General features: G+C 34.0%; 1 protein-coding gene across 6 annotated transcripts in view; it reads left to right on the forward strand.

Moving 5' to 3' along the window:
* The window catches only part of GRIK2 (glutamate ionotropic receptor kainate type subunit 2), a 685,903-nt gene that overhangs the window by 473,157 nt on the left and 188,242 nt on the right, over positions 1 to 24,504 (forward strand). For all 6 annotated transcript variants that reach the window (XM_055391438.1, XM_055391439.2, XM_019030081.3 and 3 more), the window contains one exon: positions 2,063 to 2,269. In XM_055391438.1, coding sequence (XP_055247413.1) covers positions 2,063 to 2,269 — 207 coding nt within the window. The remainder of the gene's footprint in view (positions 1 to 2,062; positions 2,270 to 24,504) is intronic.

Genomic DNA, 24,504 nt, shown 5'->3' on the forward strand with positions numbered 1-24,504 from the left:
CTGAAGGCTAAGCAATGTCATCAGGGTACAGTCCAGCAGAGCAGGGAGATAAAATGGTCATTCTAAAAATCAGGTGAAGATACGAAACAACGTGCCAGTCTCTGACCAGGACTTCTTTAACACACAGTAGCAGTGTTTAGAAAGGGTCAGAATAACAGGAGGTGAGGCTGCAGGGTGCATACAACAGTATAGAGATAAGGTAAGTCCACAGAGATGGGAAGGAAGATGAAAATAATCTTGATTATTTCTTAGTTGAGTGTGGGCAAGCTGACACATGGCTGTCATGTCTAAAACTCCTTTAGGATAGCTCTCATGGGATGACTGTTGTTCTCCAGGGGTTGGGGAAGAGTGTGAGCACATTCCTAGGTGGACTGGCATGGGAGTATCCTAACTTTTCTCACTCTGTAATAGCTTCCTCTAAGATAACAGGGGCTTTGCCCATAAGCAAATAGTGAATAGCAGAACCAACTGTTGCACCTTGGTTTATTCATAGCAGCACAGTCTGCCATACCATGTGCAAGTGCCTTCGATAAAATGTGCTAATGCATGGAATCTTTTTGCACTTAGTTGAACATACAAATTTCTTATAGGGCCTAATTTGCAGAGCCTCACAAAAATTGGCTCCTCACCCCTTTTTTATTCAGATCTTGTTCAACCAACTCACTCACTTACTGGATGTGACTTCTGTCACACTGTTGCCAATTATCCTCTTCCTGAAACACTCCAATATTATGTTGGTCTCAGGGCTTTTTACCATGCTGTGTCCTTGGCTTGAAATACTCTGTTTTCAGAGTTTCAAGTGTCTAGACTCTTTCTCATCTGTTGGATTATACTTTGTCTCTTACCTTCTCTGAAAAGGCTTTCAGGAAATTACTTAATTTTGTCTTGTCTTATCTTACCGAGTACCTTGCAGTTGTTTTCTTTTCTATTGACCTATTTTATGTTTTTATACCACTTAGGAGGATCTGATAATATGTGTTGTATTTGTTTAGGCATTTGTTAACTGTTTTCTTCTCTTTATCATGAACTTCATGGCTCAAGGATTTCTATTTATATAGAGGAGGGCTGGCTCACAATAGGTGCTCCATAAAATTATGTTGGATGAATGCATAAGCACTTGATAAAGATCACTTTCTTCCTCTCTCTCTCTCTATATATTTTTTTTCTTTTTTTTTTTTTGAGACGGAGTCTCACTCTGTCACCCAGACTTGAGTGCAGTGAGCAATCTCGGCTCAGTGCAAGCTCCGCCTCCCGGGTTCACGCCATTCTCCTGCCTCAGCCTCCTGAATAGCTGGGACTACAGGCGCCCGCCACTATGCCCAGCTAATTTTTTTTTTTTATTTTTTAGTAGAGATGGGGTTTCACCGTGTTAGCCAGGATGGTCTCGGTCTCCTGACCTCGTGATCTGCCCGCCTTGGCCTCCCAAAGTGCTGGGATTACAGGTGCAAGCCATGGTGCCCGGCCTTCTTCATCTATATTTTAAAGTAAACTACTACTTTTTAAACTATAATTAAATATAGTAGTTGTAATTTTCATGGTTGTTGGGACAAAATGTGATTATATATATAAAAAGTCCACACTCCAATTCTTTGCACATAGTAGGCAATTAGTCAGCAATTTTTTTCATTAATTTTATCCATAGATCCCATGGAAACAGCATACCAAATATTGATTAAATGATATAATTCAAATTGAGGTATTATAATCATGGTGAAATTTGATGTCGGATATTATGTATTATATAGCATATATTACATATCACATGTTATTGGTTATATATAATAAGATTTATGGCATAAGATATAAGATATACCATATTTTTGTTATATAGTCATGGTGGGATTATAATAATTAAGTTTTTTTTGTAAAGCACTACTATTTCATATAAAACCTGAATTTTCTTTTAATATTCTAGACTTCATTAATTATAATTAGAAGAAAATAAAGTTGACTGTTGTCCTAAATTAATGAGAAAATTTCTGTCTTCTAAGAAAAGCAATAATTCTGATGATAAGTTTCATGATTAACTGTTACCTCTTTTCTTCTTTTTCAATGTTTTCAGGAAGAGCCCTATGTCCTTTTTAAGAAGTCTGACAAACCTCTCTATGGTAATGATCGATTTGAAGGCTATTGCATTGATCTCCTCAGAGAGTTATCTACAATCCTTGGCTTTACATATGAAATTAGACTTGTGGAAGATGGGAAATATGGAGCCCAGGATGATGCCAATGGACAATGGAATGGAATGGTTCGTGAACTAATTGATCATGTAAGTCTCTTCCCTCATTATTTATTAGTTTGTTGTGTTGCTACAAGGTTTACTCTTTTTTCTTGATGTATATGAAATAACTACAAACAGTAGTGATATAGTTCAAGCATGTATTTCCTTCAATAATTTTATTTAAGCTAGATAGTATTTGTCACTAAATGTAAAGAATCTAAGAGGGATATATAGTCCTATATATGTAAACAGATTAAATTTTCCAGAGAAACTGAGAGATGGAACATTATCTCTCTTGATTATTACATTTCAAAGAGATACTTCCCAGGTCCTTGAGAAAGGCTTTCCTGGGCCATAAAGTTGGCAAGAGGCTTAATTAGCTTTTAAAGGAGTTATATACATTTTTAAACAGAGAGGGAGAAATGACCTATAACTATGAGTTTTTAAGTATTCTAAGAAAAAGGGGTGAGGAGGGGTGTTTCTTTCCTTATTTTGAGTTGGAAGAATCAGGCCTTTTTTAGAATTTAGTATTTAATTAGTATTTAGTATTTTTAATTAGCTCTTGCAATTGCAAGTCTTTGTTATTTTAGAAATGACATGTTTGTCACCTTCTTATTCTCCATCCCTCCTTCTTAAGAGGACCTTAAACATACAGGGTTTGGTATGATCTTTCAAATTCATTATGATCTAAACAAGATGGTTCTTGGTGGTACAATACGAAGATGCAACTTCAGATAGACACCTTAACTTTAAAAAGTATAATTTATAAATTTAGAAGAGGAGACTTTGTTTCTTACAAAGGGTTGCAGCATGCACGGTGGCCATTCAGACAGGTTGGGAAGCATAGTCTCTGGTTGGAAGCCAAAAGCAGACACTTTGAGGGAGGGGCAAAAGGAACAGGAATTTATGCTAAGCAAGGTGGCTGAATATATATATATATATTTTCCCCAGTGGGATATAGGAGAAGTCATGAATATTTATGAAAGGAGAAACTTGTGCATGAACATGAACATGCCTCTCCATGGATCCCATGTACAAAAATGGTGGCATTAGCATGGTCTGAGGGTGGAGTTTCCAGCCCTATGGCATCAAAAAGTGAAGCACAGGACATGAAAATCCTTACTAAGCATTCTCTGAAGATGGCTAGAGCCATTCAATGGTCGTGGTCTAACAGGCAAAATAAGGAAAGGCAGCATCAAGATTGGTTGATATCACTGGTGAAGTCTTTCGAAAGGGCTGTTTTCTGTTTTCAGTGGTGAAGTCTTCTGAAAGGGCTGTCTTCTTTAGGGAAAAAAGTCTAAAGGCAGTTAGTGAGAGGTTGGTGTATAATGAGGCCTCCTGTCATGGCTGAGAATACAGTTTTCAAGGTTACTCTGGGGTTCCCTGGGCAGGGAAAAGGTCCATTCAGTTGTTTTAGGGGCTTTGGATTTATTTTTATTTCTCAGATATTAGGAGAAAGTGAATTTCTGAGGCATTAGGTATTGTTAGTCCTTGAAAAAAGACCTTTTCCCTGAAAACATCATCCGCTCTTCTCCACTTTCCCATACTCGGTAGGGCTCCATAAAATAGTGTGCTCGTGAGCACTTGGTAAGGCAAAGGTGAGTTCAAATCCTAATTCTTCAACTACACAGTTGCATGCCTTGAAAACACTGCCTTAAACACTTTGAAACTTAACTTTCTGAAACATAAGATAGAGATAAGTTATATCATTTTAATAATTAGGAATGATATATAGGAATTTTCTAACACAGCGTCTGACATATAGTAGATAATCAATAAATAGAGATGTAACTAATAAGCCCAAACTTAGTGTCTTCTTACTTGTTCTGTCTTCTACTATAGTATTTATGAGTGTTTGTGTTGAGGGTTAAAACATAAACATTTAGACGGTATTACAATGAGAAATCTGTAGGGACTATAGCACTACAGTTATTAAATTTGGATTTAATCATAGTCAGTGAGATCAGTATTAAGTTTTAGTAGTGAAGTTTATTAACTGGATCCTTTGCTGTCACAAATATACCAGTGCTTTCCTACCTAAGTGACCTATATGTTGTGAATGGCAGTTTTATATTAAGATTAATTAAACATAGAGAAGCATTAGTAGAGAGTCAAATTCACTGTTCGATCAACAATAGGCAAGATAAAGAAAAAACAAATAATATTTAGGGTACCAACAAAGCAGGGACACCCTTATTTTTTTTGAAAATTACTCTTAATATTAAAAAAAACTCAAAGTAGTCATTATAGATAAAATGAAAACATTTTTGGACCTTCTTATAGTTTGATATTTCATCAAATTTGAATTACACATACAGGGGACAAAGCTCTTGACCCCCTAAAGTTTTGATGAAAATCACTGATAATGAGACTGATTAATTAATAAGAGAAAATACATACAAATTTATTTAACTTGTATATACAGGACCCTTCAGAATGAAAACTCAACTTCCCAAAGAAGTACAGAAGCTTGTATTACTATCTTGAGGTTACAACGAGAATGGGGGCTTGGATCCTGGTAAAACAGTTTATGAGAAGGCGAAGAGAATAAATTTTATGGAGGGGCAATAAATGATTACAACGGAACAGAAATTAAGTTGTAAACAGTTTCCTTTTTTTAGAACTTAAATGATGCTTGAAGACAATGATTATCTTGCAAAAGGGTCTGTTCAGATGTGGTTAGATTTTTTGTTTTCTTTCCTGTAATGGATAATGAGATTACAGGGAGGAAAACAAGAACACTTGTTCTCCTAGGCAGGTAAATTCTGACTTTTTGTAGATAGGAAAAAAAGTCTCTTCTAGTGATCATCGATCCCCAAGAATTTTTAACTTAAAATACTCATACCAGGAAGCCATATTTTGGGGTGAAATATTTTGATTTCTTTCACATGTAAGACTGAAAGTGAAGAGATTTATTTTCTTTCTTAAGTCTTTGAGGATCTTAATCCTGCATTTCTCAAATACATTTTATTCTCCTTATATTTATATATTTTTAAGAGATGGAATCTTTCTGTGACTTAGACTAGGGTTCAGTGGCATAATCATAGTTCACTGCAGCCCTGAAGCCCTTGGCTCACGCAGTCCTCCTGCCTCAGCCTTGTGGGTAGACATGCTAACATCCCTAGCTAATTATTTATTTATTATTATTATTATTATTTTAGATATGTGGTCTTGCTATGTTGCTCATGCTAGTCTCAAACTTTTGGACTCCAGGGATCCTCCTGCCTTAGCCTCTTAGTAGTAGTTTACACCTGTAAAACTACTACTTCTGGCACTTAATCATAGACATTCCTTATTACTTGAAATTCTTTGTCCTTTCATCTTTCACACAGACTAATCCCAGCTGGAGGCAAAATTTCAGAATATCCTTAAGCCAGTGTTCTGCTGGTGAATCTCTGACCTACTGTCATAATGCTGATAAAATGTGTGAGGGAATACTGAGTACTCACATTCAACAGATCTACAGTTACTTCTTAACTGTGCAAATTTGGGCACCATCTGTCTAACTTTTCTCTTTCTCTTACTCTCCTGTGTAGCTTTGGGAAAGTTCCTTACTCTGTCTTGAGTGACTTATATCATTTATACAATGGGAATAATGATACTCACTTCATTGAATGAAGATGTGGATTGAATGTTAATATCTGAGAATAGAGCAGGACTATAGCCTTCTTTAACTTAGTTAAATACATCAGTGAGACAGCAGAGTTTGGGTATATTTGGAGGAGACACAACAGAAGGAAAAACGTAATGACAGGAAGTAGGAAAAATTTAAATGCTTCAGGACAGTGATGCAGATCCCTCTGTAGATATTAGGCCCCTCATGCTTCAGTGTATGAAAAGCTCCTGGCACTGATGGATAATCTCATGCCTATAAATACAAATTTTTCCTTTTTAAAACCTGATCCCTAGTCAAAAAACTGCTACTTAACCTGGGTTGCAACTAAAGAAACAGCATACAAACAGTTCTAAGACTGAGCTACTTAATGGGTTTTCAAATCAGATTTGAGAAGTAAACTCTAATTTGGGACATGAATGCATTGCATAGGCCTTAATGTGCTGAGTGGCAAATAGGAAATACTCAAGTAGTTATTATTACTACTAAAATTATTATTATGGTTAATGTATCCAAAAAGGTGCCAATGTTTTTGAATGTTGCTATATTTTGTCTGTTCAACCCCATGAGCTAGTTTACAGGATTACTGTTGAACCATGATTATATTTAAAACAAATAATTGACTAAATGTGTGCTATAATGTTATCAGAGAAAAGGGGCATTTAAAAACAGATTTTTAAAGCCACATTATCCATTCCTTTACCCCATTAGACTTGTGTGGACTGTGAGAAGTTATCTAAATAGTAACATCTAAAGTTTAGCTCTTTTATAAGTGCCAAACATCTTTACAACTTCTTTGTCTTTAAAGAGATTTGTGTTTTAATATAATTAACCATTTGATGTAGGTAAAAGAGTGCATCGGGCTATAAATGCTTACTTTTTAAATTATGGTCATTTTTGTAGCTTCAATTGTGAAATTTTAGAAGTAAACAAAACTTGATCATTTGACAGGTTTTCTTAAAAAACCGGAATGAGAAAGAAATTCTGTTTCAGCTTAGAAAACAACTATAGTAAAATGGGAAGTCTGTTGGAATCTAATTCAATATTTTACATTATTTTTAAGAAGACCTACGATGCCACAGATTTCCAGCTGTCTGAATGCTTCCCAGCTTGCTGCCTTGGCATTGCAATTGGTATTTAATATTATCAAGCCTTTTATGATTCATAAATGAGCCTTGGAGGACCTCAGTACACTTTGCTTTTGCCTCCTGATTGCTCTTTTATTATATGTTGGAAAGGAAATCAAATATTTGTTTTTCAGGGAACTTAAAAAGGCTCCAGGTATTATCACAAAAATGGAAACACTAAATCAAAAGCAGTTTATTCTAAATGGGAATTGACTTGCACAGCCATAGCTTTAAATTTTGACAGCACATTGTTTAATTTTGCATCCTAGTTGAGGAATTCTAGTACTTCTTGTGAAAATAAACAAAAAGGCTAGGCGTGGTGACTCACACCTGTAATCCCAGCACTTTGGGTGGCCAAGGTGGGCAGATCACCTGAGGTTAGGAGTTCAAGACCAGCCTGGCCAACATGGTGAAACCCCGTCTCTACTAAAAATACAAAAAAGTTAGCTGGCGTGCTGGTGCACTCCCGTAATCCCAGCTACTTGGGAGGCTGAGGCACAAGAATCACTTGAACTTGGGAGGCAGAGGTTGCAGTGAGCTGAGATCACGCCACTAAACTCCAGCCTGGGCAACACAGTGAGACCCCGTCTCAAAAAAAAAGAAAAAAAAAAGAAAAAAAAAAGAAAGAAATACAAATAATAAAAAAAAATTACAACCAACAACAACAAATAAAAACTGTTGGGGAGTAGAAACACTATTATTATTGTATTTTTAAAATGTTGGCAAAAACAACTAAAATCACAGGTATAAATTTATAATTTCCTATGACCCCAAAGTGACAACTATTAACATATTTGTTAACTTTGCTTCAAGTGTCTCTTTTAATGTAAAAGTTATAAAATATTACAGATAATGTTGAAGTGCCTTCCTCACCATAATTTTTCTTGATTTAGTATTTTCCACATCAGTCATAAAATATAAAACTACATTTTCCTCATCCCTCTCCAGGTGTAACCAAAATTGTTCAATAGTACCATGTAACAGGATTATATCATTTTTATTTAGTCTTCTACTGATAAACATTCAAAATGCTATAATTGAAGATGCACATCTTATCTTCCATAGCACCTATGCAAAAGCTTTTCCATAATATATGCTTATTTCACATTGCATGCCTGTAGCAAAACATCTCATGTACCCCATAAATATGTGAAATATATGAACAAGGAATTGTTTATCATAGTTCATGTATTTTCTTTCCAATTTTGTTAGCAACCTCATTCGAAAAACAAATTTCATTAGATATTAAAAAGATTTTTCTCCAAAATATTTTTACTAATTTACATTTCTACCAATAGTTTATAAGAATTTCTATTCCTCTGCAAAATCATTAGTACTTGAGATTAGACATTTAGACTAGACTATTAGAGTACATTAGACTGTTTGAATTTGGTCAAATAGTCTGGGGACAAATAGAATCAAATTGCTTTAATTTTCAGATACTCATAACTAGCCATTCTTTTTCTCCATATTTATAGGCTTTTTAATTTCCTCTTCTTTGAATTCCCCATTTACTTCATTCCTTCTTATTAACATATAGTAATTTATTATATTTTCTGAATGCCTATAATGCAAACATTTTCCCCAGCTAAGACTTTATCTCTTAATTTCATTGTGTGTGTGTGTGTGCATGTGTGTGAATGTGTGTGTGTGTGTTTTCATATAGAAGTTTTAAAGTTTTAGTTTGTCACATTTTGTCATTTTTTAAATGGCTTGTGATGTTTGTGATTTGTTGGAAAAATTCTTTTTTAACTGAAGCTCAAAAAGATATTTTCCTATTTTTTAATACTCTTAATGTTTTTGTTTCTCAGATTTAGTTCTTTCATCCACTTGTGGCTTGTTTATTAAGTCCATACTGATTGGACCTCAACTTAAGTGAAAGCCTGAATTCCTTTTATGCCCTTTCTGAAGCAGTACCCCCCCAACACACCAAATTCTGCTACAACATGTATGCCAGTAATTTTCTCTTCTTTGTAAAAAAGCAACTTGAAAAGCAAGTAATTTTTACTTTTAAGGAGACATTCTGTGATTATAATCTCAGATGATAGAGACATTAGGAATTATGAAAAGTATATAACATTTTTTAAAAGGGCTAATATAGTTATTTTTAAACTTTTTCTCAACGTGAATTTAAACAGTGAGCTGTTGAAGATATAAACAAACTGGTTCAGTGACAAGGATATTTTGAAATTTAATCCAGAAACATGGGCTATCACAGATCAGTGTAATTCTGATTTATGCTATACTAGATTATGATTCATTAGAAATTATCCCAGGATAGAGCCTCAACAACCATTTATTGAATGTATATTCTGAGAAACACACAGTAACCACAGCAGTAGTAATAGTTCTCAAATATAATGACTATATTTTATTTAAAAAGGTATGTTAAGTGTTTAATTTTTCTTTCGGTACTAATATAATAAAGAATGTCTTCTCATGCAGTTCCAAAATTAATATTATGTTTAGAAATATTTATATATATTTTTAAATTTAAATTTTTTTTTGCTGTGATGTATTCTGAGAATACTTAAAAGAAATTGTTTCCCTAATAACAATCTTCTGCTAATTTGATATTAATTGCAAAATTATAGCAAAAACCATAGCTAAGGATTATTTTATTTGGCATTTGTATCATGAATTATTGAATAAATACCCCCGATGTACACTACTAAGTTCCTTTAAATATGACTTCTGAATTTAAGCTACTTAAAACGTCTGTAAAAAATGTTTTGGACATAAATATTCCCAGAAAAAACATAGCACAGTCATAATTTGAAGATTGAGAGAAAGTAAAATACTAAATTGACATTATAGAGACCTCTATAAATGGAGACTTCTGTACACTCCTATCCATCCTATTAATAATTTTGCCCCTACAAACTGGAAGCAACTAATTTGTTATGCAGTACAGAGCATTGAAACTTTTCCTTACTGTAGTCAGGAAATGCTTCTTAAAAAAAAAAAAGCTTCAGTGTCTTCTTAAATAAACAAAGAAAAACAGTTTGGAGTAGAAGAGGCGTGAAATTGGGAATTTCATCGCTCAAACAAAATGTATGTAAAAATGAAAACAGAAATATAAATTAAGGGCAAGGGAATTCTGTGAGGAAGCATGTCCAAAATCTAGTATTATTTAAAATCAGTAATAAAAATTTTGTATGTAATTTAAATAGTAAATTTACAATGACACTATTGAAGCAGTGGGCCGAAAAATTTGTTTATCTGTGGTATATGGAACATCTGTGTGTTATTAAATAATAAATACTGATTTGCATCTATTACTACCATAACAGCAGAATAAATGTAACTGAAAACAGATATAAAAAAGTGGCTTTTTTAAAGGTGATATTTTCTTTAGAGCATAGAGCAAATCTAAACAGAAACAAAAAAGCCCCACAAAACTTTAAAAAATTAAAAAAAGGAAAATCATAGCATGAAATTTATTAATGCTATAGAAATTTGTTCAGTGTGACTGGATTTTCCTTTCACATTAAATTGCATAAAGTTTCTTTTCAAAGTAAATTTGAGTAATAGAAATTTCAGAAAAAAATTGCTCAAATAAGATATTCTTCATGATATTCCCATGGGGAAAAAAATTCAGTATTATTCATTTAGCATTTTTGTGCCATTCACATTTTTAGGTACTGAGAAACATATAAACCTTGGGTGAGATGAACATTAAATACATTTTATATACTTTAGCTAGTACAACAATAGAGATATTCTGAAAATATTTTGGAAAACATGAGGGAGTATACCTAATTTTGTCAAGGGAAAGGGTCAGGGAAGTCTTTAAGCTTGAATTATGAAAAAAATGACAGATGCTTTTTCAAATACACTATTTTTAGTGCTGCAGTTGATTTAATTGCAGCATGTATTCTACCTGAGGGATGTTATCTTATGTAACACCACACATGACCAAAACGGTGTACTTGGTCAGGTTTATTTAAATATTTTGAAAGCCAATTCGATTTAAAATGAACTGATATGATTCAGACAATTTGCGGAGGGAGAATTAACATAAAGAAAGCTTCCACATCTTTTCTCCTAAGAAGAAAATAGATCTAGTTTTCTCAATTAAGAAGAATTTATTGAAAATGTATTGCTATGCTAATATGTAATTACATTAACATTAACCACTGTTGTTTTGGGCCAAAATCATGTGCCTTCATCCATATAATTTCCTGATCACATCTAATTGCATTTTAAGGTTTTGTGGCTCTTCTAGGAAATTCAGTTTGCAAAAGATATGGCCACTGAACTGGAGTTTATTTTTTACATATTTTATTATGATAGTCATCTGATCAAGTCTTTTGTATTTTTTAAACATTATCCAATTTGGATCATTGAAAATCAGAAGTAATGTCTGTGGGACCATTATAGAGCAAATAGTCTCACTGTCCAATGTGCACAAAACACTGGCTTTTGAGGAAAAAAGGGCTTTATTTGCCTTTTTTCAAATAGGCAAGTAGTCAGCAAGGAGACAGGAGTGGATTCAAATCTGTCTCCTCAAGTTAGGGACCCCTTGCTTCTGAAAGAGTTTAGTATTCAGGTTCCAGTCATGTCCCAGTCTTACCGGTATAGAGGGGAATATTGATTGGTTTTGTGTGTTGTTAGAGATCAAAGCTTTTTCTATTGTGCATGCCTAGGCTACATGAGCTGCAGATTTTGGTTTTATTATATCTGAAAGGTAACTCAACATTTTGTTACCAACTAAGCAGGCCCAATTTGGGCTAGTCCAGTAGGTACAGGACTTATTCAACTAAAAATTCAATTATGAATTTATGTGACAGTATTTAGTTTAATATTAAACAGCATTAAACTATCCTTTATGTCCTTATATTTTCACTTCCATGAAAATGAATGATTTTGATACCTTGTAATCTACTAAACTCTCTTTGTTCACTGTAGATTAATTTGCTTTTACCAACATTTAGATTTAAAATATTCTCATTTTACGTTGTGGCTTTCAATTCATACATCATTAAGGTCCTTTCCTAGTTAGAATATAAGCTGTGGGAGGGCAGTAACTATATCTCTAGGACTTAGCATGATGCTTAATACACAGTAGAAAATGAGTGTTTGTTAAATGCATAAATCCTGTTTTTCCATCCAGGCCAGTTTGTCCAATTCAATGTATAAAACTACTTATAATCAGGAATATGCCACAAATGGATTTTCCCAAGCATTATATTCTATTGATGTGCATGTTTTGTTTCCTCTATGTAGGTGTCGATGTCTTGTTTGAGGCAGGAATGATTTGATTTTCTTGGTATCTTTCATAGCACTTGCCACAATGCTTTACACGTAGTCAAGATGGTCAATAAATATCTACCAAATAAATGAGTAGATATAAATTATCCACCTACCCTTTTTTTCTTTCCACACTAAAGGAGTGCAATTAACTTTACATTGTAAGTGTGATTACTTGAAACCATAGCTATAATATTATCACACTTTCCTTCAGAAAAAAAATTTGGGTAAAGTTGGTAAACTTATTAACAGAGTTTTGAAGTAGAGAAATATGTCATAGCTATCGAATAATAGATAAAGGCATTCTGAAACACATAATGTTTAAAACATAGACTCATAAAAAGTCATTTTCAAGTATTTCTTAAGCAGATGCTGTCAGATATATTGGACAATGAGATAATTTGAGACCACGTGTTCTGAAAAACAGGGTAAGACACTTGGACAAATAAGTTTTATCTTTAAATCCTGCAAAATAAACATACACAAAAATCAGAATTTTTACCAATTATATTGGTGTACTTCAAATGAGATTTGATTACCTATATACACTATCAAAAATAGCATTTTTGTCAGGCAGGAGCAGAATGGAAATACAGTACATGCTGTAATAAAAGTATAATCAATATAAAAGTAAAGATTTTAGCATCAGCATGTTAAGAAAAAGTCATCCTGGGCAACATATGGTTTATCTTTTTAAACATCTTAATAAAATCGTTTTGCATGGATCATTTGTAGAATGTATTACATGTATTTACTCTTTGAAACTGCAGGACAGTGAGAATAAACCAAACTCTAGATGAAAATTTCATGTCTGTTTTGATGCTTTCATAATCATTCTATTTATATATTTATTTTTTTTTAAGTATTTCATGAAGTGTCTTCTTTTTCTAACTTTTATTTTAAATTCAGGGGTTACATGTGCAGATTTGTTAGATGGCTATCTTGTGTGATGCTGAAGTTTGGAGTGTGCATGATCCCATAATCCCGATAGTGGGCATCACACACAGTAGGTAGTTTTTCAACATTTGCCCCCTTTGCCCCAACTCTAGTAGTCCCCAGTGTCTATTGTACTCATCTTTATTTCCATGTGTACCCAATGTTTAGCTCCCATTATAAGTGAGAATGTCTAATATTTGGTTTTCTTTATTGGCCATTAGTTCGCTTAGGATAATGGCTTCCATCTACACACTTGTTGCCACAAAAGGCATGATTTTGTCCTTTTTTATGGCTACATAGTATTCCATAGTGTAAATGTACCACATTTTCTTTATCCAATCCATTGTTGATGAGCACCTGGGTTGATTCCTTGTCTTTGCTATTGTGAATAGCTCTGTGATGAACATACAGGTGAACGTATCTCTTTGGTAGAACAATTTATTTTCCTTTGGGTGTAAATCCAAAGGATTTGGTGAGTCAAATGATAGTTCAACTCAGTTCTTTCAGAAATCTCTAAAATGCTCTTCACAGCAGCTGGACTAACTGACATTCCCACCAACAGTTTATAAGTGTTCCTTTTTCTTCACAGCCTTGCCAATATCAGTTATTTTTTTTGTCGTTGACTTTTTAACAATGGCCACTGTGACTGGTGTGAGATGGTATCTCAATGTGGTTTTCATAATAATTGTATACTTCACATTGCAATCACCCAGGAATATAAAATTCGTGTCTATCCAATTTCTTATTCATGGTTTGACCTAGAAATGTGGCCAACATTAACCCAGTAACCATTTACTGTATTAGTCCATTCTCACAGTGCTATAAAGAACTGTCTGAGACTGGGTGATTTATGAAGAAAAGAAGTTTAATCGACTCACAGTTCCACATGGCTGGGGAGGCATCAGGAGACTTACAATCCTAGTGGAGGGGAAGCAAACATGTCCTTCTTCACATGGCAGCAGCAGGGAAAAATGCTGAGCAAAGCAGGGAAAAGTCCCTTATAAAACCATCACATAATGAGAACTCACCACTATCACGAGAATCGCATGAGGGTAACCACCCCCGTGACTGAATTACCTACCATCTGGTCCCACTCACCGAACATGGGCATTATAGCAACCACAATTCAAGATTAGATTTGGGTGGGGACACAGCCAAACCATATTACCATCACTTTTATTCTTTCACCTCTTTGTAGGTTCAAATGAGCACTCTTCAATAATTCCCCCTTCCCATCCCCTCTGAATAGCATGTACTCACCTCACATTGTATCTCATCTTCTTCATCTTATTTCCTATTATCATTTACTTACTCCGTAATTCCTCACATAAATTATGTTTGTTTTCTACACAAATATTAAATAGATTAAGTAATTTTATGTCTGTTTTCAATGAGAATTTAAATCCTTTGAAAGTCAGAATTTTAAATTATAGGTTGATAATAAGCTGATTTATGAGCCGAGCTTTGTGAACTGAGAAAAACATTGAACATATTTAAAGCAGGGTTCACTCCTTAGCAGAGCTGCAAATGACAGTGATACCATAGTGAAGATTTCTTGACTCTGGTTCTGAATCTTAGTTATATAGGTCCCCAATACTTACTATGCATTTATTTAGGAAGTATTGAGGTAGTTAAACACAAGTGATTTTTAAACTTGACATTAATTTTTTTTTATTATACATTAAGTTCTAGAGTACATGTGCACAACGTGCAGGTTTGTTACATATGTATACATGTGCCATGTTGGTGTGCTGCACCCATTAACTCATCATTTACATTAGGTATATCTCCCAATGCTATCCCTCCCCTCTCCCCCCACCCCACAACAGGCCCCAGTGTGTGATGTTCCCCTTCCTGTGTCCAAGTGTTCTCATTGTTCAACTCCCACCTATGAGTGAGAACATGTGGTGTTTGGTTTTTTGTCCTTGTAATAGTTTGCTGAGAATGATGGTTTCCAACTTCAACCATGTCCCTACAAAGGACATGAACTCATCCTTTTTTATGGCTGCATAGTATTCCATGGTGTATATGTGCCACATTATCTTAATCCAGTCTATCATTGATGGGCATTTGAGTTGGTTCCAAGTCTTCGCTATTGTGAACAGTGCCACAATAAACATATGTGTGTGTGTCTTTATAGCAGCATGATTTATAATCCTTTGGGTATATACCCAGTAATGGGATGGCTGGGTCAAATGGTATTTCTAGTTCTAGGTCCTCGAGGAATTGCCACACTGTCTTCCACAATGGTTGAACTAGTTTACAGTCCCACCAACAGTGTAAAAGTGTTCCTATTTCTCCACATCCTCTCCAGCACCTGTTGTTTCCTGACTTTTTAATGATCGCCATTCTAACTGGTGTGAGATGGTATCTCATTGTGGTTTTGATTTGCATTTCTCTGATGGCCAGTGATGATGAGCATTTTTTCATGTATCTTTGGCTGCATAAATGTCTTCTTTTGAGAAGTGTCTGTTCATATCCTTTTCCCACTTGTTGATGGGGTTGTTTATTTTTTTCTTGTAAATTTGTTTGAGTTCATTGTAGATTCTGGATATTAGCCCTTTGTCAGACGAGTAGATTGCAAAAATTTTCTCCCATTCTGAAGGTTGCCTGTGCACTCTGATGGTAGTTTGTTTTGCTGTGCAGAAGCTCTTTAGTTTAATTAGATCCCATTTGTCAATTTTGGCTTTTGTTGCCATTGCTTTTGGTGTTTTAGACCTGAAGTCCTTGCCCATGCCTATGTCCTGAATGGTATTGCCTAGGTTTTCTTCTAGAGTTTTTATGATTTTAGGTCTAACATTTAAGTCTTTAATCCATCTTGAATTAATTTTTGTATAAGGTGTAAGGAAGGGATCCAGTTTCAGCTTTCTCCATATGGCTAGCCAGTTTTCCCAGCACCATTTATTAAATAGGGAATCCTTTCCCCATTTCTTGTTTCTGTCAGGTTTGTCAAAGATCAAATGGTTGTAGATGTGTGGTATTATTTCTGTGGACTCTGTTCTGTTCCATTGGTCTATATCTCTGTTTTGGTACCAGTACCATGCTGTTTTGGTTACTGTAGCCTTGTAATATAGTTTGAAGTCAGGTAGCATGATGCCTCTAGGTTTGTTCTTTTGGCTTAGGATTGTCTTGGCAATGCAGGCTCTTTTTTGGTTCCATATGAACTTCAAAGTAGTTTTTTCCAATTCTGTGAAGAAAGTCATTGGTAGCTTGATGGGGATGGCATTGAATCTATAAATTACCTTGGGCAGTATGGCCATTTTCACAATATTGATTCTTCCTATCCATGAGCATGGAGTGTTCTTCCATTTGTTTGTCTCCTCTTTTATTTCGTTGGGAAGTGGTTTGTAGTTCTCCTTGAAGAGGTCCTTCACATCCCTTGTAAGTTGGATTCCTAGGTATTTTATTCTCTTAGAAGCAATTGTGAATGGGAGTTCACTCATGATTTGGCTCTCTGTCTGTTATTGGTGTATAAGAATGCTTGTGATTTTTGCACATTGATTTTGTATCCTGAGCCTGCTGAAGTTGCTTAACAGCTTAAGGAAATTTTGGGCTGAGATGATGGGGTTTTCTATATATACAATCATGTCATCTGCAAACAGGGACAATTTGACTTCCTCTTTTCCTAATTGAATACCTTTTATTTCTTTCTCCTGCCTCATTGCCCTTGCCAGAACTTCCAACACTATGTTGAATAGGAGTGGTGAGAGAGGGCATCCCTGCCTTGTGTAAACTGGACATTAATTTTTAATCTGAGTGTAACAAGGATGAGTGTTTCCCATTCCTCTTAATCCTTGTTGATAGGTGCAATTAGAAGCCAATTTGCAAATCGGTGGACAAGAAACCAAGGACAGAACCTCGATAAGAGATCTCTGGTCCTGTCTTTTGGGGGTATTTCTTTTTAAGTACTATCGCTAGTCATTTAGAATCGGAGCATCCTTTCTTAGAGATACTAATCTACACATACTATTTTTTCTTTCATTTTGCTTGGTAGACCATCATGTATCTGCTCAGCCAAAACAGAAATGTCTCAGAGATGTTACAGTGCAATTGAGTAGGCTATATTTTTTTTTTACAGAAATAACTACTTTTCCTAACTTAAGAAAGTAGTAACACATTAATTATTTATTTCTGATGAAAATTTCATTTCTATTTTCTAAATTTGCTTTTTTCTTGTTTTTCTCTTTACTTGACTTCTTTTACATTGAATGAATTTTCTTTTGACTCATTGTTTTTTCCCCTGCATTAATTGGAAGTTATAAGCTTTATTTCTCTTTATTCTTTAGGGGTTTTTATGGAAATTTTAACCAGCAAAGTTAACAAGATATTGATAACCAATATTTTACCCTTCTTCCAAACAATACAAGGACCTTAGGAAGCTTAAACTGATCAACCATTCTGCTGACATCTGCTATTATATTAGTTCTAATCTGATTCTTTCATGTTTAGATTGAACATATTTTACAAATTTATTTGTTTTACTTCCCATTTATTATTTATTCCTTCTTATAGACAGTCTTCTGTGGAGTCCTGTTTTCTTCTAGAATTACATACATATTGTGTGTGTGTGTTTGTGTGTGTGTGTATGTGTGTGTGTGTGTGTGTAAAGCTCTCTCATCTTGGGATCAACATTACAAATAAAAACTTAATTTGTGTTACACATAAAATCGGAAGCCTGTATTTAGGAAGTCACAATTTAAGAAGAAAACATATTTAGGTGAGCCTGTTAACTATGTAAATAGTAATATTAGTTTGAAACACGAAATTGTCATTTTTGTAGGCTAAAATGAAGTGTTACGCATTTCATATAACTTAACCTGTACATTTTTCCTCCTCATAATGTCTTTAAAATGTTTGCAGAAGCTTTTCTTACCTTGGGACCTAAATATACAACCTTAAAGATTAATGGAAAAAAGAATCTGGATCCTTTTTTATAGATAATAATTGTGATAGATTCCTTTCTGATATTTCACAAGTTTTCTTAAGAACCCAGACCTAATTAGAAATGAAAACAAGTCTAAATGATTAAAATATGGTTTCCTTAGAAAACAAAAACAAACACACACACACAAAACCTCACCCCTGCAGCACCATTCAGGGCTCACTTATTCTGAAAGTGCCAGAGGCCTGTCACCATTGTTGAAAGCTTAGCAAAGTTAAAAGAGAGCTTATCAATGCACAGGGAGATTTAATGTGCCCTACTCATTATCCTGGTGAGACCCTTTGTTAAAATAGTCAATTTCTATGCTGTTTGTAAGGTTGTGCAGTTGTAATTCCTGGATGACTGCCAGAAATAGCCTTAGTAACAAAACACCCAGCATCCTTCTGTTCTCAAATCAATCAGTCATTGTGTAAAGAACTTTTTGATTTATAATGAATCTTGTGGCCAGTATTTTTAGGTTATTTCACTCCACTAAGTCAACAGTATGTTACTTCTAGGTATGTTATTATAAACGGACTCTTTCCCATACATCTCTATACATAAACTTTTTATGTTATAGTTTGTCATAACAGGTGAAGTTGAATTTGTTAATTAAAAGAGTAAGTAATATGCATACAAATAATAATACTAGCATTCTGATATGCTTTTGTATTCCCTCTATACAAATCATGGGCCACTTAAGAAACAAACGAGCTTCATAGTTTTCCTAAAGTAATTGGTGCAATGTTACAACTAAACACAGACGAACACACACACACATATATATGTTTATGTTTATGTTTTTATACTTCACATACATATGTAGAGTATATATGCATGTAGATGTTTATGAATACATACAGTTGGCCAATTGGCCCTCTTTATCTTTGGGTTCCAGATTCAACCAACTGAGGATTGAAAATACTGGGGCGGGGGAAGGATAGTTGTGTCTGTACTGAACATGCAGACTATTTTTTGCTTTTCATTCCCTAAACAATGCAGTATAGCAACTATTTACATAGCATTTACATGACTTAATTATTATAAGCAATCTAGAGATGATTTAAAGTATACAGGAGGATGTGCATAGGTTATATGCAAATGCTATATACTTCATATAAAGGATTTGAGCACCGATGAATTTTGGTATTCGACAGGGGCCCTGAAACCCATTTCCCCTGGATATCAACAGATGACTATACAAATATGGCATTTATGTGTGTACATGTACGTTAAAAATAGTTTTAAAAGAATAAAAACATCTGAGTACAAAATAAGTATTTGAATAGACTAAGATTCATTATTTTGTCAAGGACAACAACTCATGTTTAAATGTCAATATTAACTTTGATAACTTAGCAAGGAATTGATACATCTTTATTTGCTTTTTTTGTTGAGCTCTATTTTTCAATTCATTGTTATTACATTTCATTTCATTTTATACATTTTCATTCTATGTGGAGAGATAAACAGTCCATCAAATGTATTTTGTTTTTTAAAAGGCTTTGTAACTGTAACCTGTAGAATGACTTGGGAATCAGCGAAGTTTTCAAATCTCCCTCCACTCTTTATTTGAAGTGTGATCTTGGGCAACTTGGTTATGTTCTCTGAGCCTCACTTCTCTCACTTAAAAAAGGGCATTGATGAAAGCACACACTTCATAGTAATGATTAAATGACCTAAAATGTATGAAGTGCTTAGAATCGTGCCAGGTATATTATATTAATATTAATATTATATTATATTATATTATATTATATTATATTATATTATGTTATATTATATGTACTAAATAAATGTTAGCTGTCATTTGTATTTTTCTCTTGATGGAAACAATAGCAAAATTTCTGATATAAATGAAAACATAAACTCAGGCATCTCACTTCCTCAACCATTTACCCAATTTCCCATGGAAATTATCAATAGAGTAAACAAATAAGTAAAAGTTTGCATTCTTAATGGAATCTAGGGATGGAGCCTTCAAAATGTCAAGTTATTTTTTTCTATTTAGTCTAGTACATACAAAATTAGAGTGAAGGAAGAATAGAAGGTTGGTAACCGATCCCCTTCACAAAATATCAGTGTGTCTGAGAATTACATGGGAGGCCAAGAGAAATTGCTATTTGTATTCCCAATAGTGTTTTGTTTTAAACATTAAAATGATTCTGTGTTAATCTAAACACAATATACCTCACAAATTTATTACTATTAGATATTTTAAACAATTTTGAGACTCTCTGGTCTATTTAACTCTCTCTGTATTTTTATTTCCAGAACACATTGAGCTCTGTTGACTTTGACTTATCACGCTTTCTCTTACAAGTCATTCATTATCGTCTCTGAATTCTCAATGTCCTCCATTATGAGTAATCTCCCTTAATTCCTAATCTTTCTTCATTATTTGCTATCTTGTTTCACTTCTCTTCTGTTCAAACTGCTCATTCTGTAGCTCTGCCAGTGCTGGCTGCTCTGTCTCTCATACTCCACTTATTTTAAGAGTCTGGTTCAGATTCTTTTGACTACCTGGATCAAGCAGTATGTACTGATTATTTTACTGTTATAAACTCAAAAATCTTAGTAGTTTATACCTACAGAGATTGTTTCTCATTAACATGGCTTATAAAGCATAGGTCAGCTGAAGGCTCTGTTCCATATTTTCTCACTCAAGGACTCAGGCTGATGGAGCCACTACCACGTGGTGTGCTTTTACTTCTGGGAAGCGAAATGAGAGAACATGGTGAACTGCAGACCGTCTCTCAAAAGTTTCTTTGCAGAAGTGAAAGTACACAACTTCTGCTTACATTCCTTGATCAAGGTAAACCATATTACTGTGCTCAACTTAAAGGTAAGAAAAGAGTACAATATTCCATGTACACAAAGAAAGACAAAGTGGAATGTAGTTAAATAGCCCTAATGCTTAACCTATTTCCCATTGCTGTTTTAATTCATGATTTCTCTAGAACCCAGAAAAAAATACATGCTTCTTTGAGGCTCATTTCTCTGGATATACCATTCCTTTCATTCTTATGTTATCACCTACTCACTTTCTGATCACAATTACATATGCACCATTTATTTTGGGAATGGACTCATAGCCTTTCACTTTAAGAGAGCCAATTTCATAATTTTATTTGAATTCAGTGTCCTTACGAAAGACTCATCCATTACCCTGGACTCTATGCTTCTTGAACCTCTCAGCCACCTAGTCCTAAAGTCACATCATAGTCATGATCATAACCTAAAGGACAGCAACAATTATATCAATAATCTGAAAATTCAAATCATTTCTGCTTGCTTGTTAATTTGGTTGATCTCACTACATTTTTTTTTTTTTTTTTTACCCCATCCAACCCCTGAGTTGAGCAACTGGAAGAAGCTGTATTAGCATGATAATAAGTAGCCCCAGAACTCCAGAAACTGTGTGCCTTTATGGGCTGATACTCCTATTTTGGGGTAGGTAAACTTGGACCACAGAAGTTCACTTTCAAATGGAAAGTGAGGTCTCACAATTTCAAGCAGTGAAACTCAAAAACTCAGCCAGACAGGCATCAGTGACATTTTGACTTTACAAGAAATTGGAGGAAATTTTGTCCACCAACCCATAGCCTAAAAATAAAACTGCTGACTCAATAGGGCCCTAGATTCATATGGCTTATTTTAAATAACCGACAAGTTGAAACATGTTGTCTCTTGGACTACTGTGGCTATCTAGTGTCAGAGCCAACTACACAAAAACTAAACTGAATGTGATCATTCTGGTTAGTGGGCAGAACTCAAGGCTATTCTTATGTCTAGCTATGATCCTTGAGTTGTTTCCAGTGACCTGAATATTTGGTTTGCTCATCAGACTAGCAGATTAAATATACCCTTCTTTGGGGTAACCAAATATAGAAAAACATTGTGGCTGCTAATTGGACAGTTTGGGTCACTAATGAGTTCAGAATCTGTGTTTATTAACTGCTATATTGCTCTTTCTCACTCATAAGTTATCTCAAATATTCCATAAATCTTCTCCTAACCACTCCACTGATCTCTTGCTTATATAATTTATTGTGTTCTTATAGTTTCTCTGGGTATTTCTTGCTTCAAAGAGTTGTGTATAAGCTCTGGGAGGGATCATGTTTAAATATCTTGACATTCCTACTCTGCCAAGTCTATCAGTGGATACTGATGAATAGATTCTGTCATATTATTTCACAGTCGAGAAAATAGAAATTTACTGTATTTTACTATGAGATATATGAACTCTTTTAACTAGTGAAGGGATGATAATTACCTTCTGAAATTAGGGATATTTAACATTTTTATAATTTTGTCTTTGTTCCAAGTCTTATTTTTATATCTAAACAGAAGAGTAATTTGATTGATTATTACTTCATTTTATTCCTGGAAAAACTGCATGAACATATGAGAATAATAAGAATTGGTAGCATTCAAACATAGTAGCTAACAACATCCCACAACATATTACTTTATATTTGATATCAGAGATTCCATCTGAATTGTTTCAATTAAAATATATTTATAAAAAGGGAGCTTAGTTTTCCTTGTCCTCAAAATATGCAACATATTGTCTTCATTTCAGCAACTAAAAATAAAGCAAACCATCACTAAACTATTTACTCATTTCATGTCTTAGTAGTTTATTTTCAGAAAAGAGTTGTATTTGTACTGAAGTCACTCTACAAACTTAGGCCAAATAAAACTTTTTATATATGCATCTCAATCTTCAAAGTCTTAAATTTAATAACCATAAAAAATTTTGTGGACTTACTTTGTTGTTTATAATTGTGTTTTATTTGATTAATGTTTTTCAAGTACTCGTTTGATAAATATATAATAACATTACATTTTAAGTAATAGCCTTGTTTTGGTTTTAGGTATGTTTAAATATAATAATTATAGAATGTAACACCATATTTTATATATAGGTAATTATCTTTGGCAGAATAACTTTTTTCACTTAAATTATGATTTCAAAAGATGCTAATTACTTCAGAATCAAGAAACCAGTAATAGCTAAATCAGAAACAGAAAATATTAGAAACATTGTTTAGTGCAGCACTATGCTCATGAACAATAAAAATGACAGACATAGTAATATCCATTATAATAATAGAAATAATACATATTTGGAGTATTGATATGCAAGATCTCAGATTATTCTTAAATAAAAGTTTAGTCTTTTAGGAATTATCACTGTGAAGAAAACAGGAAATTTCTGCGTACTGATATTTTTCTAGGGAACAAAAGTAACTTGTCTAGTGCATTAAATATAAATTCCAGCTAGCCTGTGCAACATTATCAGAACACATCTATAAAAAAAAAGAAAAAGAGAAAAATTGGCCAGATGTGGTGGTGCATGGCTGTAGTCTGACCTACTCAAGAGGTTGAGGTGGGAGGATCCCTTGAGCCCAGGATTTTAAGGCTGCAATGAGCTATGATTGAGCCACTGCACCCTACCCTGGGTGACAGAGCAAGACCCTGTCCCTAAAAATAAATAAATAAGTAAATAAATTTGTCTTAGTCCATTTTCACGCTGCTGATAAAGACATACCTGAGACTGGGTAATTTATAAAGAAAAGGAAGTTTAATGAATTCAGTTCCATGTGGCTGGGGAGGCCTCACAGTCATGGGGGAAGGCAAAAGGCATGTCTCACATGGTGGCAGACAAGAGAGAATGAGAGCCAAGCGAAAGGAGAAACCCCTTATAAAATCTTCAGATCTCATGAGACTTATTCATTACTATGAGGACAGTTTGGGGGAAACCACTCCCATGATTCAATTATCTTCCACTGGGTCCCTCCCACAACACCTGTATATTAAGGGAGCTACAATTAAAAAGAGATTTGGGTGGGGACACAGCCAAACCATATCAACATTTATTCCATGGAAATATTGTAATAATTCTAGTATAGAGAAATATTAATACTTATGAAGCATACAATTGAGAGTGCACAACAAAATCAGATTTGGGTGGGGAGTAAAACAAAACTAAACTAAAACAATTAATATCCTCCCCCAAAACTCTAGAAACATTTTAGACCCATAGTTATTCTGAAGACATTAGTTAAGTTTACTTTTCATTGTCATTAATGGCAAGTTTGATAAGTTTACTCAATATTATTTGAAATTATTAGCAGGCTTATTTCACCATTAGCAAGAAGCAGGTGCTGAAGCAGCAGCTAAATCTATTACTGTTGTTTTTTTTTTTTTAATAATTTCCTATCCATGCCCTACAAGTGTGAGAGAAATCTCTGAATTTTATAACTCAGTTGCCCACTTTACTTTCTCTCTGTTGGGCACTGTGTGGTAACTACTTGGTTTGGTGAAAATGAACTAAATTCATATTTCTAAAACTTAAGTTTATGTTTTTGTAAACTGCAAATACATATTAGATTTTGTATAGTATGGGAAATATACAATTTAAACA

Source organism: Gorilla gorilla, chromosome 5 (assembly GCF_029281585.2).
Source record: "Gorilla gorilla gorilla isolate KB3781 chromosome 5, NHGRI_mGorGor1-v2.1_pri, whole genome shotgun sequence".
Lineage (NCBI taxonomy): Eukaryota > Metazoa > Chordata > Mammalia > Primates > Hominidae > Gorilla > Gorilla gorilla.